The 20,086-nt window shown below is 32.8% G+C and overlaps 1 protein-coding gene across 1 annotated transcript in view; it reads left to right on the plus strand.

The window, feature by feature from the left end:
- Positions 1-20,086, plus strand: part of Cfap47 (cilia and flagella associated protein 47) — a 423,126-nt gene that overhangs the window by 341,141 nt on the left and 61,899 nt on the right. The window contains exons 59-60 of the mRNA XM_033760546.1: positions 1,388-1,482; positions 5,378-5,533. Coding sequence (XP_033616437.1) covers positions 1,388-1,482; positions 5,378-5,533 — 251 coding nt within the window. The remainder of the gene's footprint in view (positions 1-1,387; positions 1,483-5,377; positions 5,534-20,086) is intronic.

Below are 20,086 nucleotides of genomic sequence, written 5' to 3' on the forward strand. Positions count from 1 at the left end.
ATGTTTAGAGGCAGAATGTTATATAAAGATTTATTTATATAAGTATTAATTTTAGATTCAGAGTAATGAACAAGATTAATCTTAGGTGTCATTATCACTTAATCAAAGTTATGTAAAGAAACTTTTTTTTTTGAGCAGTGTCTCATTATATAGTTCAGGTTGGCCTGAAACTCACTATGTCACTGTATAGCTCAGGCTGATCTCAAACTTGTTGCGATCCTCCTGCCTCAGTCTCCCAAGTGTGGGCATTACAGATAAAAGTCACCACACCTGGCAGGATATGCCTTTTGACAGATAAAATAATGAAAAATAAGAAAGTAAGTAATCAATATCCTAAACAAAACCAGAAGTTTTTTTGGAAAACATATAGGGCTTGTAATATCAGAATTCACTAAGTGATCACAGTGACATTTGGCCAATAGGATATGACATTTTGATGAAATATTGCCATGACCAGGGAATACTATGTCATTGCCAGAATGCAGGTAGGTTTTGCTTAGCTGAAATTTAGAGAAACTTTAACAACAACACAAAATTTACATGCTTATTCCTATCTTAATTAAATCTTAAAATAAATCTTAAATAATAAAGTAAAATTTTATTTTAATTTACATTTGCAGATTTATTACCTACATTTAATTTTTTCTATGTAGTATCCATTCTGCCAGGTATTTCTCCACTCTTAGCATGACTGGCTAAGTAATTTGTGGGACCTAGTAAAACATGGGACTAAAGATGCCCTTCCTAAACAGTTATCAATAATTTCAGGACAGTTGTTATAATGCATTAAACTAGCATGTAGCCCTTCTATGTGTGGGGTCTTACAGAGCTGCACAAGTCATGTGCATGGCTGGTCCTCACTACAGCATCTTATATTTCATTTTATCAAGAAAATTCCATCTTCAACAATGATCATTAGCATTTTCCAATATTGCTATCCTCCTGATGGTATATAATGAACCTAGAATAATTAGATACTGTCTTTATTTTGACAGGTTTGTCCCTAAATTCCTCATCAGTATCTGAGGCACCATACCTCATAAGATAGTTTGTTTTGTGCTTTGACTTTTCAATTTAAAATGCAATTCACAAGAAACACATTACCTCTCATTCCTCACAATTTCATAAGATCAATAAATCCAAGTTAACCCTTTAAAGTTAGAGAACAAAAGCACCTTCATTTTTGATTACATCTCATGATGCTTTTCTTTGTGAAAAATTTCCAGAATTTGCTTGGAAATTTTTATAAAATCAACATTTGCAACAAATATTTTCTTCTAATTCACAAACCTTACCAAGATACCAGTTAAGTTAATAAAGAATAAAATTTCCATGCTAATATTGAAAGAGTTTCTCCTTTTTGTTCACTCTTAATATTTTTATTTAGCATTATCGGTATAGACAAAGATGACATTCAAGAAATACACTGGATATATCCTATTATTGGACTCCCACAGGCACCGCTCCCTAAAACTCCTCCACGTAAGTATATTTTAGAGGGAAAAAAATCAATGAATCTGTGGAACTTTAGACATTCTGTAATTGTATTTCTTCTTTGTACTAATAATAAATTTGAGTTCAAAAGAAAATAAATAACAAAGAGATTAACCCTATTAGTAGGAGAGCTGGTACCTGAGCCTCTCCCTTAACAATGAGTCTGCTCACTGACTTTTGCAGAAAACTATTTACTTTTGCCATCCTGTGGTGAAACACAGATATCAACTCAAATTAAAATGAAATTACTTCATACCCATTTATTCTACAGAGCCAAGCACTAGATATGTAAGATTACCAAGTACTTTTGTTCCCGGGTCACTTTTAATCATCATATTTCAGTTCCTGTGTAACTCTCAATTTTGTCTAAGAACTATTCTGTGAGGATACTAACTCATTTTTTTGAGTTGTCTGAACAAACCTTTATGACATTTTCCAAAACCAGTCAGAATAAAATGAACTATTCAGTGAATAGTTTTCTATTTTCCAAATTTTACAAAACTATTTTCCAAAATGTACAAAACAAAATAATCCAACCTTGAATTTCTTTGTTTTCCACAATGACCCCTTTCTGTCTCTGCATGCGACAGGTTTTTGGTCAAATTTCTATGTGTTTGCTTTTCTCGATACTCTTTTCACTTTTATATAATTTGTTTTTTCTGTTTCCTTCCAAGGATCAGCCTAGAAATGAAATTCCACTTAGATAATTATATAGTCATATTTAACATCCCAAATATCTAGTCATAGTTCTTTACGAACGTGGACTGAATTGCTCTGCAAATCAAAGGGCTGTTTCAGATCTCTGCCTTGAGAAACACAGATGAGTTATTAAAACTTTTGAAATTGTGTTCTTTTTTTCTCCTTGCAATTCTAGTCACGGCATAGGAAAAGGATAAGAGTTCTATGCTAGGGATGTAGCTCAATGGTAGAATGCTTGCTAGCATGCTTGAGGACCTGGGTTTGATCCCACGCAACTATGCATATAAAGACATTATATGTCCATTGACATAAATTCTGTCACTATACTTAGAAAAAGGAGAAAGCAGTAAGTTTTGCTTGTAAATAAAACATTTCCCAAGATAAAATAGTTGTAAAAAAAAAGACCAAGATGACATATTTCTTTATGAGTTTTAATTTTAAGTGGAGTAAATTCCACACAGTAGTATCTTTTGGGGGGGTACTGGGGGTCGAACTCAGGTCCTCGTGCTTGGGAGGCAGGCAGCAAAGCCACTGAGCTAAATCCCCGACCCTACACAGTAGTACCTTTGAGACAAAATGTTATTTATTTTACCTGAAGTAATTTTACTCCTGAATTTTAAAATTATCAACAAATACATAAATTTTTCAAGTATACTAAATTATCCTCAGAATACTTCACAAACATATCACATTGTTTATTTCAGCCTAGAAAATAGTTGATTGCATATTTTTGTTAGAATTGAACTGTTTAAAATTCCTAATACACAAGCCAGATGATCAAAGTGATGCAATAAAACTTACACATCACCATTGGAATTCTTTTTTTTTTTTTTTTTTTTTTTTTTCTTGGTTTGGTGGAAAATAATTTAACAATAGGTAGTATTCAAAATTTGAAATCACATTTGCTAAGGCTCAAACACCCGAGAAAAGAAAAGGTGTATAATCAAGTCAAGCTATAAAACTTCCATCCCCATTGGAATTTTTTTTTTTTTTTTTTTTTTTGTACCGGGATACCAGGGATCAAACTCTCGTCCTTGCGCTTGCGAGGCAGGGGGCAGAACTACTGAGCTAAATTCCTGGCCCACCATTGGTATTCTAATGGTAGTTTCGTTTGTACATAGACACAATATTTTTTTTGCCATATTAATGACTTAAAGTAGAATTTCTCAGACTAAAAAAGGACTGCGAGAATATAAAAATGAATTTCTCACATATTTTTCCTTAAAGAAATTTAAACATGCTCCAGAGCATTTCCTTTGAGTCACTTTTCTGGAAAATTACTTGGTTTTTAAATTAGATGCAAATTCTTTAAATAACTGTGTTAGTAGTACAACCTAGTAGCAATATCGTTTCTGAAATAATTTGCGCATTTGTTATTAAACCATTTTACCCAAAATGTAAAATCTGTTGGAAGTCACTTTACAGATGCCTCTTACAGACAAGTGGGTAAACTTTTTATGTACATATTAGTTGTTTTCTGTACAGTTCATTTTTCTTTATGTAGTAGCTCATTAGAAAAACCTATTTTTACTGTTAAAATTTATCACTGACAGTCTTTTATTTCTTTTAATTTTGTGTATCTGTCACTGACATTATTTGCAAACCCAGGATCTTTTGTTGTTGTTCATTGTTTTTGTCCTGGGAGTCACCTTTTCTTTTTGTGCATTTCTATTTACTACTGTCCATTGGGGGCAAATAATTGGAAAAAGACTGTACTCCTTATCACACTTCGAAGACAACGAAAAGTAAATTTGTTGCAATTTAGAGAGCATTACATTGCCAGGGCACTAATTTCCTAAGGACTTTTATATAAAACAGGACCAGTGACAAGATACCAATTTTACTTTTGATTGTACTAATTTCTAACTTAATGCTTTGAGACAGAGAATTTAATTATTACCAGAAATCTTGTACATATTCCCCAAGCATTTCAACTCATATCTAAATGTGTACCTTTGTTGTACATTCCTCATAATTATTCTTGGTCTGGAATATTTATTAAAAATCTGTATAACTTAAAATAAAAATTAATTTATTATATTTTTAATCTGACTGTTACAAGTTTTGTAAAAACACACATCTAAGGAATCAACTAATTTGGTAATTTATGTGATTATATTGTTATTATTAATATCAAAAATAGTATAATACATTTAAAGTCTTATATGGATTCCCTTTTTTTTGCATTCAGTTTATATTCTATCTTTATTTGACTTGATAAAAGTAACAATAGATTTGCGAGAGATAATATTCTGGTTTGCATGGACTCCAGTATATGTGGCCATATAATATTATACAACTAGTGACAATTAATGTATTAACACTTCTTTAATTAGTAATTGTACATATAAAGTAATATTTTGAATTCTAATAAGATCATGCAGAACTTCTGCACTTTATATATGAAAACACTAGCATTTAGTATATATATTCATGTATCAATATTTAATGGTATACATTAATATGAAATCATATTTTAACTTTGAAATCATTACAGTTTTTGAGGGGGTACTGGGGATTGATCTCAGGACTTTACATTTGCCAGGCAGGCGCTGTGCCACTGAGGTAAATCCTCAGCCCTTACAATTTTGTTTTTGACTGCTGAAAGGGTGCAAAGGTACATTTTGTATATTTAAAATAACTTAAAATGAAAATTTAAATATTTTACTTGAATAATTTAAATGTAAATTATAAGATGCATGTAATTAATAAAATATTTATATATGTTTACAAAACAAGTGTTACTGAATTTATTTTTAAATTATTTGAAAACAATTGTTATAATATTATTAAAAAAGTAAAGCTTGATATTGCCATTTTTAACCTACAGACTAAAAATACATAGATCCGCATGTTCACAATTGTAACTTGAATTATTGATATAGCTGTATCAATTCCTAAAACCAGTTTCTACATCCTAAGATTGTCTTTTATGATGTATTAAAAATATTACAGATATCTTTTGGCATATTGTGTTGACATGTTCTTTAATACTCACATATTTGACAAGATATGAATGTATATAGATATTGCATAAATGTGCATACATGTGCCTGTGTACATGTGTGTTAAAGTCGTATGCAAAGGAAGTTTTATTTTTTAATGACATAGTTCAATTTCTTTATTTCAAGAATGATGATATAATCTAATAGTTAAACTGACAGAAAATATTTCTCTCCTGTAGCTGTCGTAAAATGTAAGTCTAAGAAGAAGATAGAAATGACGTTGGAAATCACACTGATTGGTAATTTTTTTGGACAAGATCCTACACCAGAATCAACACAATTTTTAGTGATTCCAAAAAGAAATTCATATTGTAATGTTCATGAAGATTACACTGGTAAGAGAACTAAAATCATGGATATCAAAATAATGATAATAAAACTGAATTATCTTGAATTGCAGTTGATGTTAGCTCAATTACAAAGATCCATGCCTGTTCACCTCTCATTGCCAATAATATATTCCCGTTAGTACATGAGGAGGGTTCTGTTATATTAGTTTTCTTTGCATATTTGTTACCTCAAAGATGACAATAGTGAGGTTATTACTGGATTAATAAGATATGGATTGTGAGTCTGTGAGCAACAAGAAAAGAAAAATCTGTAGTATCTGTAATTTTCACTTCTCAACTTTAATGGCTCCTTTTACTCTTTTCTTATTTAAGATATCTGATTGAAATCATGACTTACAGCTTTAAATTTAGAGGCAAAATCTTATATGAATGTTCTTATTTATAGAAATAGAAAATTTGATTTAAGTTAGATATAATACCCAAATAATTTTTGTCATTGTGGGGAAATCGATTGGATACATTTACCTTTATTATAAATTTTTATATAAAAATTTTCCATTTAATGTTTTAGAAATCTAAATAATTTAAAATATATTACAAGTAGATCATCCCTGATCTGAAAATCCAAAATCCCCAAATGCTCCAAAGTCTGATTTTTTTTAAAGCATCAATATGATACCACAAATTGGATATTCTATACCTAACTTCACGTGACAGGTCTCAGTCAAAACACAAGTGCACTAAAAATATTATATAAAATTATTTTTAGACTGTGTACAAGGTGTATATGAAACATAAATGAACTTTGTGTTGAAAATTAGGTTCTCTTTGTCTGTCTGTCTCTGTCTCTGTCTCTCTCTCTCCCTCCCTGTCTCCCTCCCTCTCCGTCTCCTCTCTTCTTCCCTCCCCCACTCAAAAATCTGAGAAAATTCTGGAATTGAAAACCCTTTTAGTTCCAAATATTCTGGATAACAAATATTCAACCTGTTCCTAATTCTCTAAATATGTGATATATCTGTTGAAACAAATAATACGGAACAAAGTGATGTCAGAAACATGATTAGTTAGGGAGACTTGAACCCTTCTCTCTACAAACACCAGTTCAGTAATAATTCACAGACAAATTCCTTAGGTGAGATTATAGAATCTAATGCAGTTTAATTCCTTGTGCCTTAGGAGATGTATAACCATATTCACAAAACCTATAGGGAGATTTGAAATATTTACTTGCCAGAGATCCTTTCCATGGCACCAGATTTCAAGACATTTGTCTCAGTGGTGATTTTATGGATAGTACACCAAAAGCACAGACAATAATAATGAACATAAATAAGTGGGACTAAGTCAAACTGGAAATCTCCCTCACAGCGAGAGAAGTAATCAATAGGGTGTAGCCCATAAAATGGATGAAATATCTGTAAACCATGTATCTCATAAGGGATTGAGCTCCCAAATACATAAGGAAATCCTACAACTCAATAATTAAAAAGCTTAATTACTTGATTTTAAAATAGATTGAAGTACTTAAACACTTTCCAAAGAAGACATACAAACAGCCAATCTCTCTATTAAAAAAACTTACTCCGCATTACTAATCACCAGGGAATACTAGTCAGAACACAATGACATACCATCTCACACTTATCAGCATGGCTATTGTTTTTAGAAGACCCCCCCCAAAAAAAAAACAGAAAACAAGCATTGGCGAGGATGTGGGCAAATTTTGAAATTCTCACACTGTTGGTAAGAATTCAAAATGATTCCGCTTCTATAAATAATATTATGGAAGCTCCTACATTGATTGAAAACAGAACTGTGGTATGATCAAGCAATTCTGCATCTGTATACTTATTCAAACTAACTGAAACGAAATTTTCAGAGATTTCTCAATTCCCATGTTTACTTCTACATTATTCACAAGAGCTAAGATAAACACACAAACCAATCTACTGAGAGATGAAGGGATAAATAAAATGAGGTATAAACATACAATGGAATACTATTTAGCCTTTAAAAGGAAATTATATAATATGCAACAACTTGGAGTACATTTTCTTAGTGAACTAATCTCGACATAGAAAGACATAATACTACATATACGATAACTTTTAAATAGTCAAATGCATAGAAACCAGAGTGGAACAGTAGTTGGGAAGAGGAAATAGAAAGTCATTGTCAAATGGGTATAAAATTTCAGTTCTGCAAAATGATTAAATTCTAAGAATTGTTGTGCAACAAGTATCTGTAATTACCAATATTATGTTGGGCACTCAAAAATTTATGAATAGGTTTAAATTTCATGTTTCAGGAAGGTAAAGTTATACTTCTGCTTAGGAACCTATGTCTCTATACTTTAAATTATATTGCTGTCATGATGTACATGACATAAATTATAATTATGATAATATAAACTAATTAAAATGTATTACTTAGAAAAATCCCTACTTTCTCTTAGATAATCAGAGTCTGAAAAGCAGCTGCCAATATCATTTTTGGGAACTTTGGACATCATATTAAGAAAACAATGTATCTCACATAGCCCTTGAAAGCACATATTCTGACATGGCTCTTGTTTTACTGCTTCATTACTTTTCATGATTAAAAGGAATAATTAATATTGAAATATATGGAAGATTTGCAGGCTTATCACTATTCATTATTCTATCTAAAACATCTTTTTTTATTGTGCTGAATCCCATCAAATTTAACAAGCTTATCTACTTTTGTCTACATTTTAATATGTGAATCTTCTTTTCATTCTCCTGAACAAATTATGCTCTGCTGAACAGATGTGAAATTGATCAATACTCTCTCATGTTAAATATTTTCTCTCTTTATGGTATGTCAGTATTTGATAAAGCTAGTTGACCCTTATCCTTTTTTAAAGACATATAACAATTACTGTTTCTTTTGTTACCCTTATGCTACTGCAATCAAGTTGCCCACAATCTTTATAAATCTTTCATAATCCTATATTCCCATATATTTATTTTTTTATTTGTTCATGTTTGAAGTACAGAATGATTACATTTATTGAGGGAAGTTGGTACATAAGCATAACATATCTTAATTCTTTTTATGTTCCCTTCCACACACTCTTTCATTTCTTGGTCCCCTTATGATTTGCAAAAGATTTAGCTCCCTGTTTCCTATTATTTATCTTTTATTTTACTCTTTATTACCTATTTACTTATGAAGAATCAAATCTGATTGGAAAGTCTGAAGACTATTTTAGTTCTTTAGTATATGCAAAATCAAATACTCTTCTTTCTCACATTTAATTTTAGTTTTCACAGCATATTAATGTCCAAAAGAGTTATGTTGTCCATGCCATTCTTTATTGTTGTCTATTATAAACTTTCTCTTGAAATTTAAAGCACTGAAGCCTGTGTCTTGGACTCTAGTAGGGTTTTTGGAGTGAAAGCCAATCACATCCTTTCTTCCCTCTTCTGAGTTTGTAAAAAACTGAGAAACAGATGCAGAATAAAGCCAGATGGAGATCAAAGTGTTAGTTTTATTAATTATGAAGATTAATCGGAAAGTGACTTGGCTGTATGGACTCATTTGGGTTTATTAGTTTCTTGATAATAATTGAGAACATTATTGGCCAACTGGCTAATTGTAGACTCCCCACAGGGATGAAAAATCTACACATAAGGACAGGGCAGAACACATGAACCCTGGTTTTCTGGACATTGCATTTAGCACATTAAATATGGCACCCTGTGATCCAATTACTGTCCAAACACATGAGGCTTTGGGGCAACATTTTTATGTAAAATATGACTATCCTCTTCTGGCCCCAAAATTGACCTTCCATCCTTTGACCATTTGCTCTGCTCCTCTTCATTTTGTATTCTCAGATCAACTCACGCTATCAAGGCTCTGTCTTACCCACTCTGGTGAGATCGCCCTTGAGAAAACTGTCATCCTTGGCAATATGAAAGTTCAATGGTCAGATTTGTGTTATGAGGTTACTTCACTTCTCAGGAACACTTACCATTTGACCAAGTTGATGGAATTTGTGCTTTTAAACTTTTCATGACTAATCTTTAATTTGTTAGCACGCTAGACCTCCATTCTCTATCTCTGCTGTCTTTCCCCTTCCTCTGACCAGAATCTTAATATCTGAGTGTCTTTGTGTTCTGCCACGAGGGACACTGCATTCCTGTAAGCAAGGATTCCTGGAACATTTCAGACAGTGATACTAATGGTGCTTCTTCAGCATTTGTGCCATAGGACAAGTCTGCTATTCAAAGTTGTGAAGTTCAAAGTCAGACTGCTTGATTTCTTCCATTTAGTAGTCTTGAGAAAAGTATTTTATCTCACTGTAAAATCAATTTCTTTAGTTGTGATATGGAGATAATACACTTTTATAGGATATTTTTTAAGATTCAGCATGAAAATGCCTATGGAATACTTTAAAATGCCCTGGATCTTAATGTGTTTCCCATTAAGTTTAAGATATTGTACAATTATTATTTAAAGCTATATTTGGGTGTTATGTATAGTGATATAATGTAAGGCTCATCATGTGTCACTGAAAAGTGACATTTTGAAGGGCAAATATGCAGGTAATTCTCTCAATTGCATTCAGTAAGTTTTCTTAGGATTACACAAAAGAATCATCTGTGAAAAAAGTGCAATGTTAATAGGAAGCAAATGTTGAATGAATGCTATTACTAATTCACTCTCCTTAGTTTAAGTCACAAATCCTCCTCATATCCTGCATGGCCTCTTTCCTCCTTTGCTGACTTAATTTTTTACAAGCTCCTCCCCTTCCCTCTACTCTGTCCACATAATTTTTCTTTTTTACATTTTTACTTTATTTTACTACAAAATGAGAGATGGAGACCTAAAATTATTATTCTGCATATTTTTAATGTGTTGATTTGTTTATTTATTTATTTTTCTCTTACAAGTCCTTTGGTACATTTTAGGTATACAGTACAGTTACATTCATTATTGGGATCCTGTACCTTTACATGACAAGCTCCTCCCTCCCTCTACTCTGTCCACATAATTTTTCTTTTTTACATTTTTACTTTATTTTACTACAAAATGAGAGATGGAGACCTAAAATTATTATTCTGCATATTTTTAATGTGTTGATTTGTTTATTTATTTATTTTTCTCTTACAAGTCCTTTGGTACATTTTAGGTATACAGTACAGTTACATTCATTATTGGGATCCTGTACCTTTACATGACAAGTCTTGGTTCTAACTTTTTCCCCTTGTCCCTGCCCTCCCTTCACCCCCTCCTCTCCTCCCCATTTACAAACACTTCATTTCCATTTTTTCATTTTCTCATATTTGTTTTCTTTTCCCTTATTCCCTTTCCCCTACCCTTCCCACTTTCCCTACACCTTTAGCCTTTTTCCTATTTCACATATGAAAATCCAAAATCCCCAAATGCTCCAAAGTCTGATTTTTTTTAAAGCATCAATATGATACCACAAATTGGATATTCTATACCTAACTTCACGTGACAGGTCTCAGTCAAAACACAAGTGCACTAAAAATATTATATAAAATTATTTTTAGACTGTGTACAAGGTGTATATGAAACATAAATGAACTTTGTGTTGAAAATTAGGTTCTCTTTGTCTGTCTGTCTCTGTCTCTGTCTCTCTCTCTCCCTCCCTGTCTCCCTCCCTCTCCGTCTCCTCTCTTCTTCCCTCCCCCACTCAAAAATCTGAGAAAATTCTGGAATTGAAAACCCTTTTAGTTCCAAATATTCTGGATAACAAATATTCAACCTGTTCCTAATTCTCTAAATATGTGATATATCTGTTGAAACAAATAATACGGAACAAAGTGATGTCAGAAACATGATTAGTTAGGGAGACTTGAACCCTTCTCTCTACAAACACCAGTTCAGTAATAATTCACAGACAAATTCCTTAGGTGAGATTATAGAATCTAATGCAGTTTAATTCCTTGTGCCTTAGGAGATGTATAACCATATTCACAAAACCTATAGGGAGATTTGAAATATTTACTTGCCAGAGATCCTTTCCATGGCACCAGATTTCAAGACATTTGTCTCAGTGGTGATTTTATGGATAGTACACCAAAAGCACAGACAATAATAATGAACATAAATAAGTGGGACTAAGTCAAACTGGAAATCTCCCTCACAGCGAGAGAAGTAATCAATAGGGTGTAGCCCATAAAATGGATGAAATATCTGTAAACCATGTATCTCATAAGGGATTGAGCTCCCAAATACATAAGGAAATCCTACAACTCAATAATTAAAAAGCTTAATTACTTGATTTTAAAATAGATTGAAGTACTTAAACACTTTCCAAAGAAGACATACAAACAGCCAATCTCTCTATTAAAAAAACTTACTCCGCATTACTAATCACCAGGGAATACTAGTCAGAACACAATGACATACCATCTCACACTTATCAGCATGGCTATTGTTTTTAGAAGACCCCCCCCAAAAAAAAAACAGAAAACAAGCATTGGCGAGGATGTGGGCAAATTTTGAAATTCTCACACTGTTGGTAAGAATTCAAAATGATTCCGCTTCTATAAATAATATTATGGAAGCTCCTACATTGATTGAAAACAGAACTGTGGTATGATCAAGCAATTCTGCATCTGTATACTTATTCAAACTAACTGAAACGAAATTTTCAGAGATTTCTCAATTCCCATGTTTACTTCTACATTATTCACAAGAGCTAAGATAAACACACAAACCAATCTACTGAGAGATGAAGGGATAAATAAAATGAGGTATAAACATACAATGGAATACTATTTAGCCTTTAAAAGGAAATTATATAATATGCAACAACTTGGAGTACATTTTCTTAGTGAACTAATCTCGACATAGAAAGACATAATACTACATATACGATAACTTTTAAATAGTCAAATGCATAGAAACCAGAGTGGAACAGTAGTTGGGAAGAGGAAATAGAAAGTCATTGTCAAATGGGTATAAAATTTCAGTTCTGCAAAATGATTAAATTCTAAGAATTGTTGTGCAACAAGTATCTGTAATTACCAATATTATGTTGGGCACTCAAAAATTTATGAATAGGTTTAAATTTCATGTTTCAGGAAGGTAAAGTTATACTTCTGCTTAGGAACCTATGTCTCTATACTTTAAATTATATTGCTGTCATGATGTACATGACATAAATTATAATTATGATAATATAAACTAATTAAAATGTATTACTTAGAAAAATCCCTACTTTCTCTTAGATAATCAGAGTCTGAAAAGCAGCTGCCAATATCATTTTTGGGAACTTTGGACATCATATTAAGAAAACAATGTATCTCACATAGCCCTTGAAAGCACATATTCTGACATGGCTCTTGTTTTACTGCTTCATTACTTTTCATGATTAAAAGGAATAATTAATATTGAAATATATGGAAGATTTGCAGGCTTATCACTATTCATTATTCTATCTAAAACATCTTTTTTTATTGTGCTGAATCCCATCAAATTTAACAAGCTTATCTACTTTTGTCTACATTTTAATATGTGAATCTTCTTTTCATTCTCCTGAACAAATTATGCTCTGCTGAACAGATGTGAAATTGATCAATACTCTCTCATGTTAAATATTTTCTCTCTTTATGGTATGTCAGTATTTGATAAAGCTAGTTGACCCTTATCCTTTTTTAAAGACATATAACAATTACTGTTTCTTTTGTTACCCTTATGCTACTGCAATCAAGTTGCCCACAATCTTTATAAATCTTTCATAATCCTATATTCCCATATATTTATTTTTTTATTTGTTCATGTTTGAAGTACAGAATGATTACATTTATTGAGGGAAGTTGGTACATAAGCATAACATATCTTAATTCTTTTTATGTTCCCTTCCACACACTCTTTCATTTCTTGGTCCCCTTATGATTTGCAAAAGATTTAGCTCCCTGTTTCCTATTATTTATCTTTTATTTTACTCTTTATTACCTATTTACTTATGAAGAATCAAATCTGATTGGAAAGTCTGAAGACTATTTTAGTTCTTTAGTATATGCAAAATCAAATACTCTTCTTTCTCACATTTAATTTTAGTTTTCACAGCATATTAATGTCCAAAAGAGTTATGTTGTCCATGCCATTCTTTATTGTTGTCTATTATAAACTTTCTCTTGAAATTTAAAGCACTGAAGCCTGTGTCTTGGACTCTAGTAGGGTTTTTGGAGTGAAAGCCAATCACATCCTTTCTTCCCTCTTCTGAGTTTGTAAAAAACTGAGAAACAGATGCAGAATAAAGCCAGATGGAGATCAAAGTGTTAGTTTTATTAATTATGAAGATTAATCGGAAAGTGACTTGGCTGTATGGACTCATTTGGGTTTATTAGTTTCTTGATAATAATTGAGAACATTATTGGCCAACTGGCTAATTGTAGACTCCCCACAGGGATGAAAAATCTACACATAAGGACAGGGCAGAACACATGAACCCTGGTTTTCTGGACATTGCATTTAGCACATTAAATATGGCACCCTGTGATCCAATTACTGTCCAAACACATGAGGCTTTGGGGCAACATTTTTATGTAAAATATGACTATCCTCTTCTGGCCCCAAAATTGACCTTCCATCCTTTGACCATTTGCTCTGCTCCTCTTCATTTTGTATTCTCAGATCAACTCACGCTATCAAGGCTCTGTCTTACCCACTCTGGTGAGATCGCCCTTGAGAAAACTGTCATCCTTGGCAATATGAAAGTTCAATGGTCAGATTTGTGTTATGAGGTTACTTCACTTCTCAGGAACACTTACCATTTGACCAAGTTGATGGAATTTGTGCTTTTAAACTTTTCATGACTAATCTTTAATTTGTTAGCACGCTAGACCTCCATTCTCTATCTCTGCTGTCTTTCCCCTTCCTCTGACCAGAATCTTAATATCTGAGTGTCTTTGTGTTCTGCCACGAGGGACACTGCATTCCTGTAAGCAAGGATTCCTGGAACATTTCAGACAGTGATACTAATGGTGCTTCTTCAGCATTTGTGCCATAGGACAAGTCTGCTATTCAAAGTTGTGAAGTTCAAAGTCAGACTGCTTGATTTCTTCCATTTAGTAGTCTTGAGAAAAGTATTTTATCTCACTGTAAAATCAATTTCTTTAGTTGTGATATGGAGATAATACACTTTTATAGGATATTTTTTAAGATTCAGCATGAAAATGCCTATGGAATACTTTAAAATGCCCTGGATCTTAATGTGTTTCCCATTAAGTTTAAGATATTGTACAATTATTATTTAAAGCTATATTTGGGTGTTATGTATAGTGATATAATGTAAGGCTCATCATGTGTCACTGAAAAGTGACATTTTGAAGGGCAAATATGCAGGTAATTCTCTCAATTGCATTCAGTAAGTTTTCTTAGGATTACACAAAAGAATCATCTGTGAAAAAAGTGCAATGTTAATAGGAAGCAAATGTTGAATGAATGCTATTACTAATTCACTCTCCTTAGTTTAAGTCACAAATCCTCCTCATATCCTGCATGGCCTCTTTCCTCCTTTGCTGACTTAATTTTTTACAAGCTCCTCCCCTTCCCTCTACTCTGTCCACATAATTTTTCTTTTTTACATTTTTACTTTATTTTACTACAAAATGAGAGATGGAGACCTAAAATTATTATTCTGCATATTTTTAATGTGTTGATTTGTTTATTTATTTATTTTTCTCTTACAAGTCCTTTGGTACATTTTAGGTATACAGTACAGTTACATTCATTATTGGGATCCTGTACCTTTACATGACAAGTCTTGGTTCTAACTTTTTCCCCTTGTCCCTGCCCTCCCTTCACCCCCTCCTCTCCTCCCCATTTACAAACACTTCATTTCCATTTTTTCATTTTCTCATATTTGTTTTCTTTTCCCTTATTCCCTTTCCCCTACCCTTCCCACTTTCCCTACACCTTTAGCCTTTTTCCTATTTCACATTGTTAATTATCTCATTAGGATCTTGTGTAATATCATAGTTTTTTACATCAGAGAAACTATTCGGTATTTACACATGTGTGACTTATTTATTTCACTTAGGAGTATATCCTCAATATGTATCCATTTTCCTATGAATGAATCTAATTTATCATTCTTTATGGCTGTGTAATATTCCATTTTATAGAAAAAGCACATCTTCTATATCCAGTTTCCAACTGATGGGCAAATGGGCTGTTTCCAAGTTTTAGCTATTACAAACTGTGCTGCTATAAACATAGGTGTGCATATATCTCTGTGATATGATTCTTTCAATTCGTTTGGAAAGATACCCAGCAGAGGAGTGGCTGGGTCAAATGGAACCTCTAGTCCCAGCTCTTTGCGGTATCTCCATATTGATTTCCATAGTGGTTGCACCAGTCTGCACTCCCACCAACAATGGAGAAGGGTTACTTTCTCCCTACAACCCTGCCAACATTTGTTATTGTGTGATTTCTTGATAACAGCCATTCTTTGTGCGGTGTGGTGGAATCTGAGTGTTATTTTCATCTGCATCTCTTGAATGACCAGTGATATGGAACATGTTTTCATATATTTACTTGCTGCTTTTATTTCTTTGTCTGAGAAATGTCTGTTCATTTCAGATGCCCATTTTTGAATCGGGTCTTTATGGGGGGGGCTGATTGTTACTAGATAATAGTCCTTTGTCTGAGGAGCAGCTGGTAAAAATTTTTCCCACATTGTAGGTTGCCCCGTAGTTCTGTTGATGGTTGCTTTTGCAGTGTAGAAGATTTTTAATAAGATGAGATCCCAGTTGTTGATTCTTTCTGCTAGTTCCCGTGCTACTGAGGATTTGTTCATAAAATCTTTTCCTATGCCAATGTCTTCAAGAGTTCTGCCTAACTTATCTTCCAACAAGTTTAGTTTTTCTGTTTTAATATTTACATCTTTAATCCACTTGGATTTTAATTTAGTGCATGGTGAAAAATAAGGGTCCAGTTTTCATCTTTGGCAGGTTTAGATTCAGTTTTTCCAACACCATTTATTAAAGAGGCTATCTTTCCTCCACTGAGGATGGTCAGCTCCTTTGTCAAAGATGACATAGCATTTGACAAATTTCAACACCCATTTTTGATTAAAAAAAAAACCTGCAAAAAATTGGAATAGATGTCTATAACTCAACTTAGTAAAGATTATCTATGAAAAACCAACAGCCAACATCATATTAAATGGCCAAAAACTGAAAGCTTCCACGTTAAAATCAGTTACAAGGCAAGGATGCCCACTCTGACCACTCCTCTTCGATATAGTTCTGGAAACATTAGCCACAATAATTAGACAAGAGAAAGAAATTAAAGTAATAAAGATAGGAAAGGAAGAATTTAAACTGTCATTTTTTGCTGACGATATGATGCTTTACATAGAAGACCCAAAAACTGACAAAAGGCTTCTAGACTTAATCAACACTTTCTTCAGAGTAGCTGGATATGAGATCAACACTCAAAAATCAATAGCCTTCTTGTACACAAATAACAGACTCAATGAGAGAGAAACTAGGGCAACAATTCCTTTCAGAATCGCATCCCAAAAAAATGAAATATCTATAAATCAATGTAACAAAAGAAGGGGAAGACCTCTACACTGAAAACTACAGCACTCTGAAAATAGAGATCGAAGAGGATGTAATATAATGGAAAGATAGCCCCTGCTCCTGGGTAGGAAGAATCAATATAGTAATAATGGCCATATTACCAAAACTGCTATACAGATTCAATGCAATGCCAATTGAAATTCCAACACTATATTTCACAGAACTAGAAAAAAGAATCCAAAAATTCATTTGGAACCATAAGAGACCTAGAATAGCAAAAGCCATCGTAGGCAACAGAGACATGGCAACAGGTATAACAATTCCCAATTTGAAGCTATACTACAAAGCCATTGTGGTAAAAACAGCATGGTACTGGCGAAGAAACAGACCTGAGGATAAGTGGAACAGAATGGAAGACACAAAAACAAATCCAGATGTACTCAGCTACGTCATATTTGACGAAGGAGCTTATTCTCATATTGATAACCAGATTTTCTAACAGAATTTGTTAAAGTGGCTATCTTGTTTCCATTTTTTTTTGTTTTTAACACTTGTCAAAAACCTGAAAAATATTTTTTAAATGTGGTTTTGAGAGTGACTGTGGGGGTCTCTTCTTTTTATTATAAGCTCCATGAATATAAGAAATGGATCATTGATTTCAGTGGTTTGTAGTGGCCTCGGGGCAATAAGCATGGATATTTTCTATACCAGTAGACCTTCTTATGTATTAAATTATGACAGCTGTAGTGACACATCTGTACAGAGGCCTTGAAGCTTTTGAAACAAAAATTATCTTCTCATTTCCCAGTTTTATTCTGATACCACCATTCCTGTCAAGGCTTCAACAGTTAAGCAGAAACAAAAGCACATGTCAACCACATACAGGATAGTCTTTTAAAAATATCTTTCACATTCACCATAGAAAATTTGTACCTACAGATGATACATATTGATTCATCTTTATTTCCTCATTCCCTTTCTCTCCCATAAACACTTCTTCCTTTCATTATATATAAAACTTTGTTTCCATTTTTCCTTTTTTTCTCACTTTTTCCCTCCCTTCCTTTCTCCCTCTCCCTTCCTTAAATCTCCTTCCCATTTGAACTTTTTCTTCCTATTTCACAATATGTATTACACATTTTGATCCTTACTTCAACTTTCGATTTGTGGCACCATGCATCAGTTGATTGGCCTTTGGGCTATTTCCAAGATTTTGCTATTACAAACTGTGTTGCTATAAACATGAGTGAGTATATATCACTATGCTATGAAATTTTTAGTTCTTTGGGAAGTTACTCAGAAGGGGGACAGCTGGGTGACATGTAACAGCTAGTTTTAATATTTTGAGAAATCTCGACACTGATTTTGACAGTGGTTGCACTAGTCTACATTCCAACCAACATTGGAGAAGGGTGCCTTTTTCCCCACTGCCCCATCAGCATTTGTCATTGGTTGATTTCTTGATAATAGCCATTCTTTCTAAAGGGAGGTGTAATCTCAGCATTGTTTTATGTAGCAACTCTCCATCGAACAGTGATGTTGAACATTTTTTCATGCATTTGTTTGCCATTTCTAATTCTTCATCTGAAAAATATGTATTCATTTAAAATAGCCATTTTTTGATTGTGTCTTTAAATTTAAGGATATTTACTTTTTTAGTTCATTATATATTCTAGATATTAGTCCTTTGTCTGAAGAATTCCTGGTCTATTTTTGTCCTTCTCTGTGGGTTGTGATTTCACTCTGCTGGTGATTTCTTTTTCTGTTCGAAAGCTTTTTAATAACATGAAATCCCAGTTTTTGATTCTTTATAATATTTCCCTTGCAATTGGAGTTTTGTTCATAAAGCCTTTACCTGTTACTATATCTTCAAGAATTGTACCTAGTCTCTCTTCCACTATATCTAGTGTCTGTGTTTTAATAGTTAGATCTTTGATCCAATTTGATTTTAGTATAGTTCATGGTGAAAGACATGGGTCTAGTTTTATTCAGCATGTTTTTCCAACACCATTTTTTAAAGAGGCTGTCTTTCTTCCAGTGGAGGTCTTTGGTCCCTTTGCCAAAGATAAGGTCACTGAGTTTATTTGGAATTGTTTCTGATTTTTGAATCGGTTCCATTGATCCCCAAGTCTGTTTTGTTTGTTTGTTTATATGTTTGTTTTGCCAGTAACATGCTGTTTTATCACAATAGCTTTCAGATAAAATTTTAAGTCAGGAATTGTGATGCTCCTTTTTGCCCTTGTTGCCTAGACTTGTTTTGGATATTCTAGGTTTCTTCTGGTTCCAAATGAATTTTAAGATTGTTTTCTCTAATTCTGGGAAGTATGCTATTGTTATTTTGATTGGGATTGCATTAAATTTATATAACAATTTGGGGAGTATGGCCATTTTTACTATGGTGTATCTTTCTATCCCAAATCAAGGGATAATTTTCATTTTCTGATATCCTCTTTGATCTCCCTTTTCAGAGTACTATGGTTTTCAATGTAAAGATCTTTTACTTTCATTATGTAGATTCCTAATTATTTCATTTTTTTCAATGTTATTGTGAAAGGTATGGTTACCTAAGTTACGTAAATCACCCCCCTCTTGTTTGTTATTTTTGTACAAGAATGCTATTAATTTTTGAGTATTGATTTTGTATCCAGCTATGCAACTGAATTTGATTATTAAATCTAGATGTCTTTTGGTGGAGTTTATGAAGTCTTCAATGTAGAGTATTATATCATATGCAAATTACAATAACGACTTATTCCTCTCCTATCTTTATTCCTTCTATTTCTTTATCTTGTCTAATTGCTTGCTCTGGCTAATATTTCTAGAACTCCATTGAATAGGAGTGATGATAGTAGACAACCTTATCTTTTTACTGATTTTAGCGTAAAAGCTTTCAGTTTTTGACCACTTAGTATGATGTTGACTGTTGACTTGTTATAGATGACACTTTTATAGATTGAGATAATATCCCTCTATTCCAAGTATCTGTAGTTTTTTTTCATCATGAATGAGTTTTGGACTTTGCCAAATGGATTTTCTGTATGTACTGAGATGACCATGTGTT

Source organism: Fukomys damarensis, unplaced genomic scaffold, assembly GCF_012274545.1.
Source record: "Fukomys damarensis isolate Sample0158 unplaced genomic scaffold, DMR_v1.0_HiC HiC_scaffold_39, whole genome shotgun sequence".
Lineage (NCBI taxonomy): Eukaryota > Metazoa > Chordata > Mammalia > Rodentia > Bathyergidae > Fukomys > Fukomys damarensis.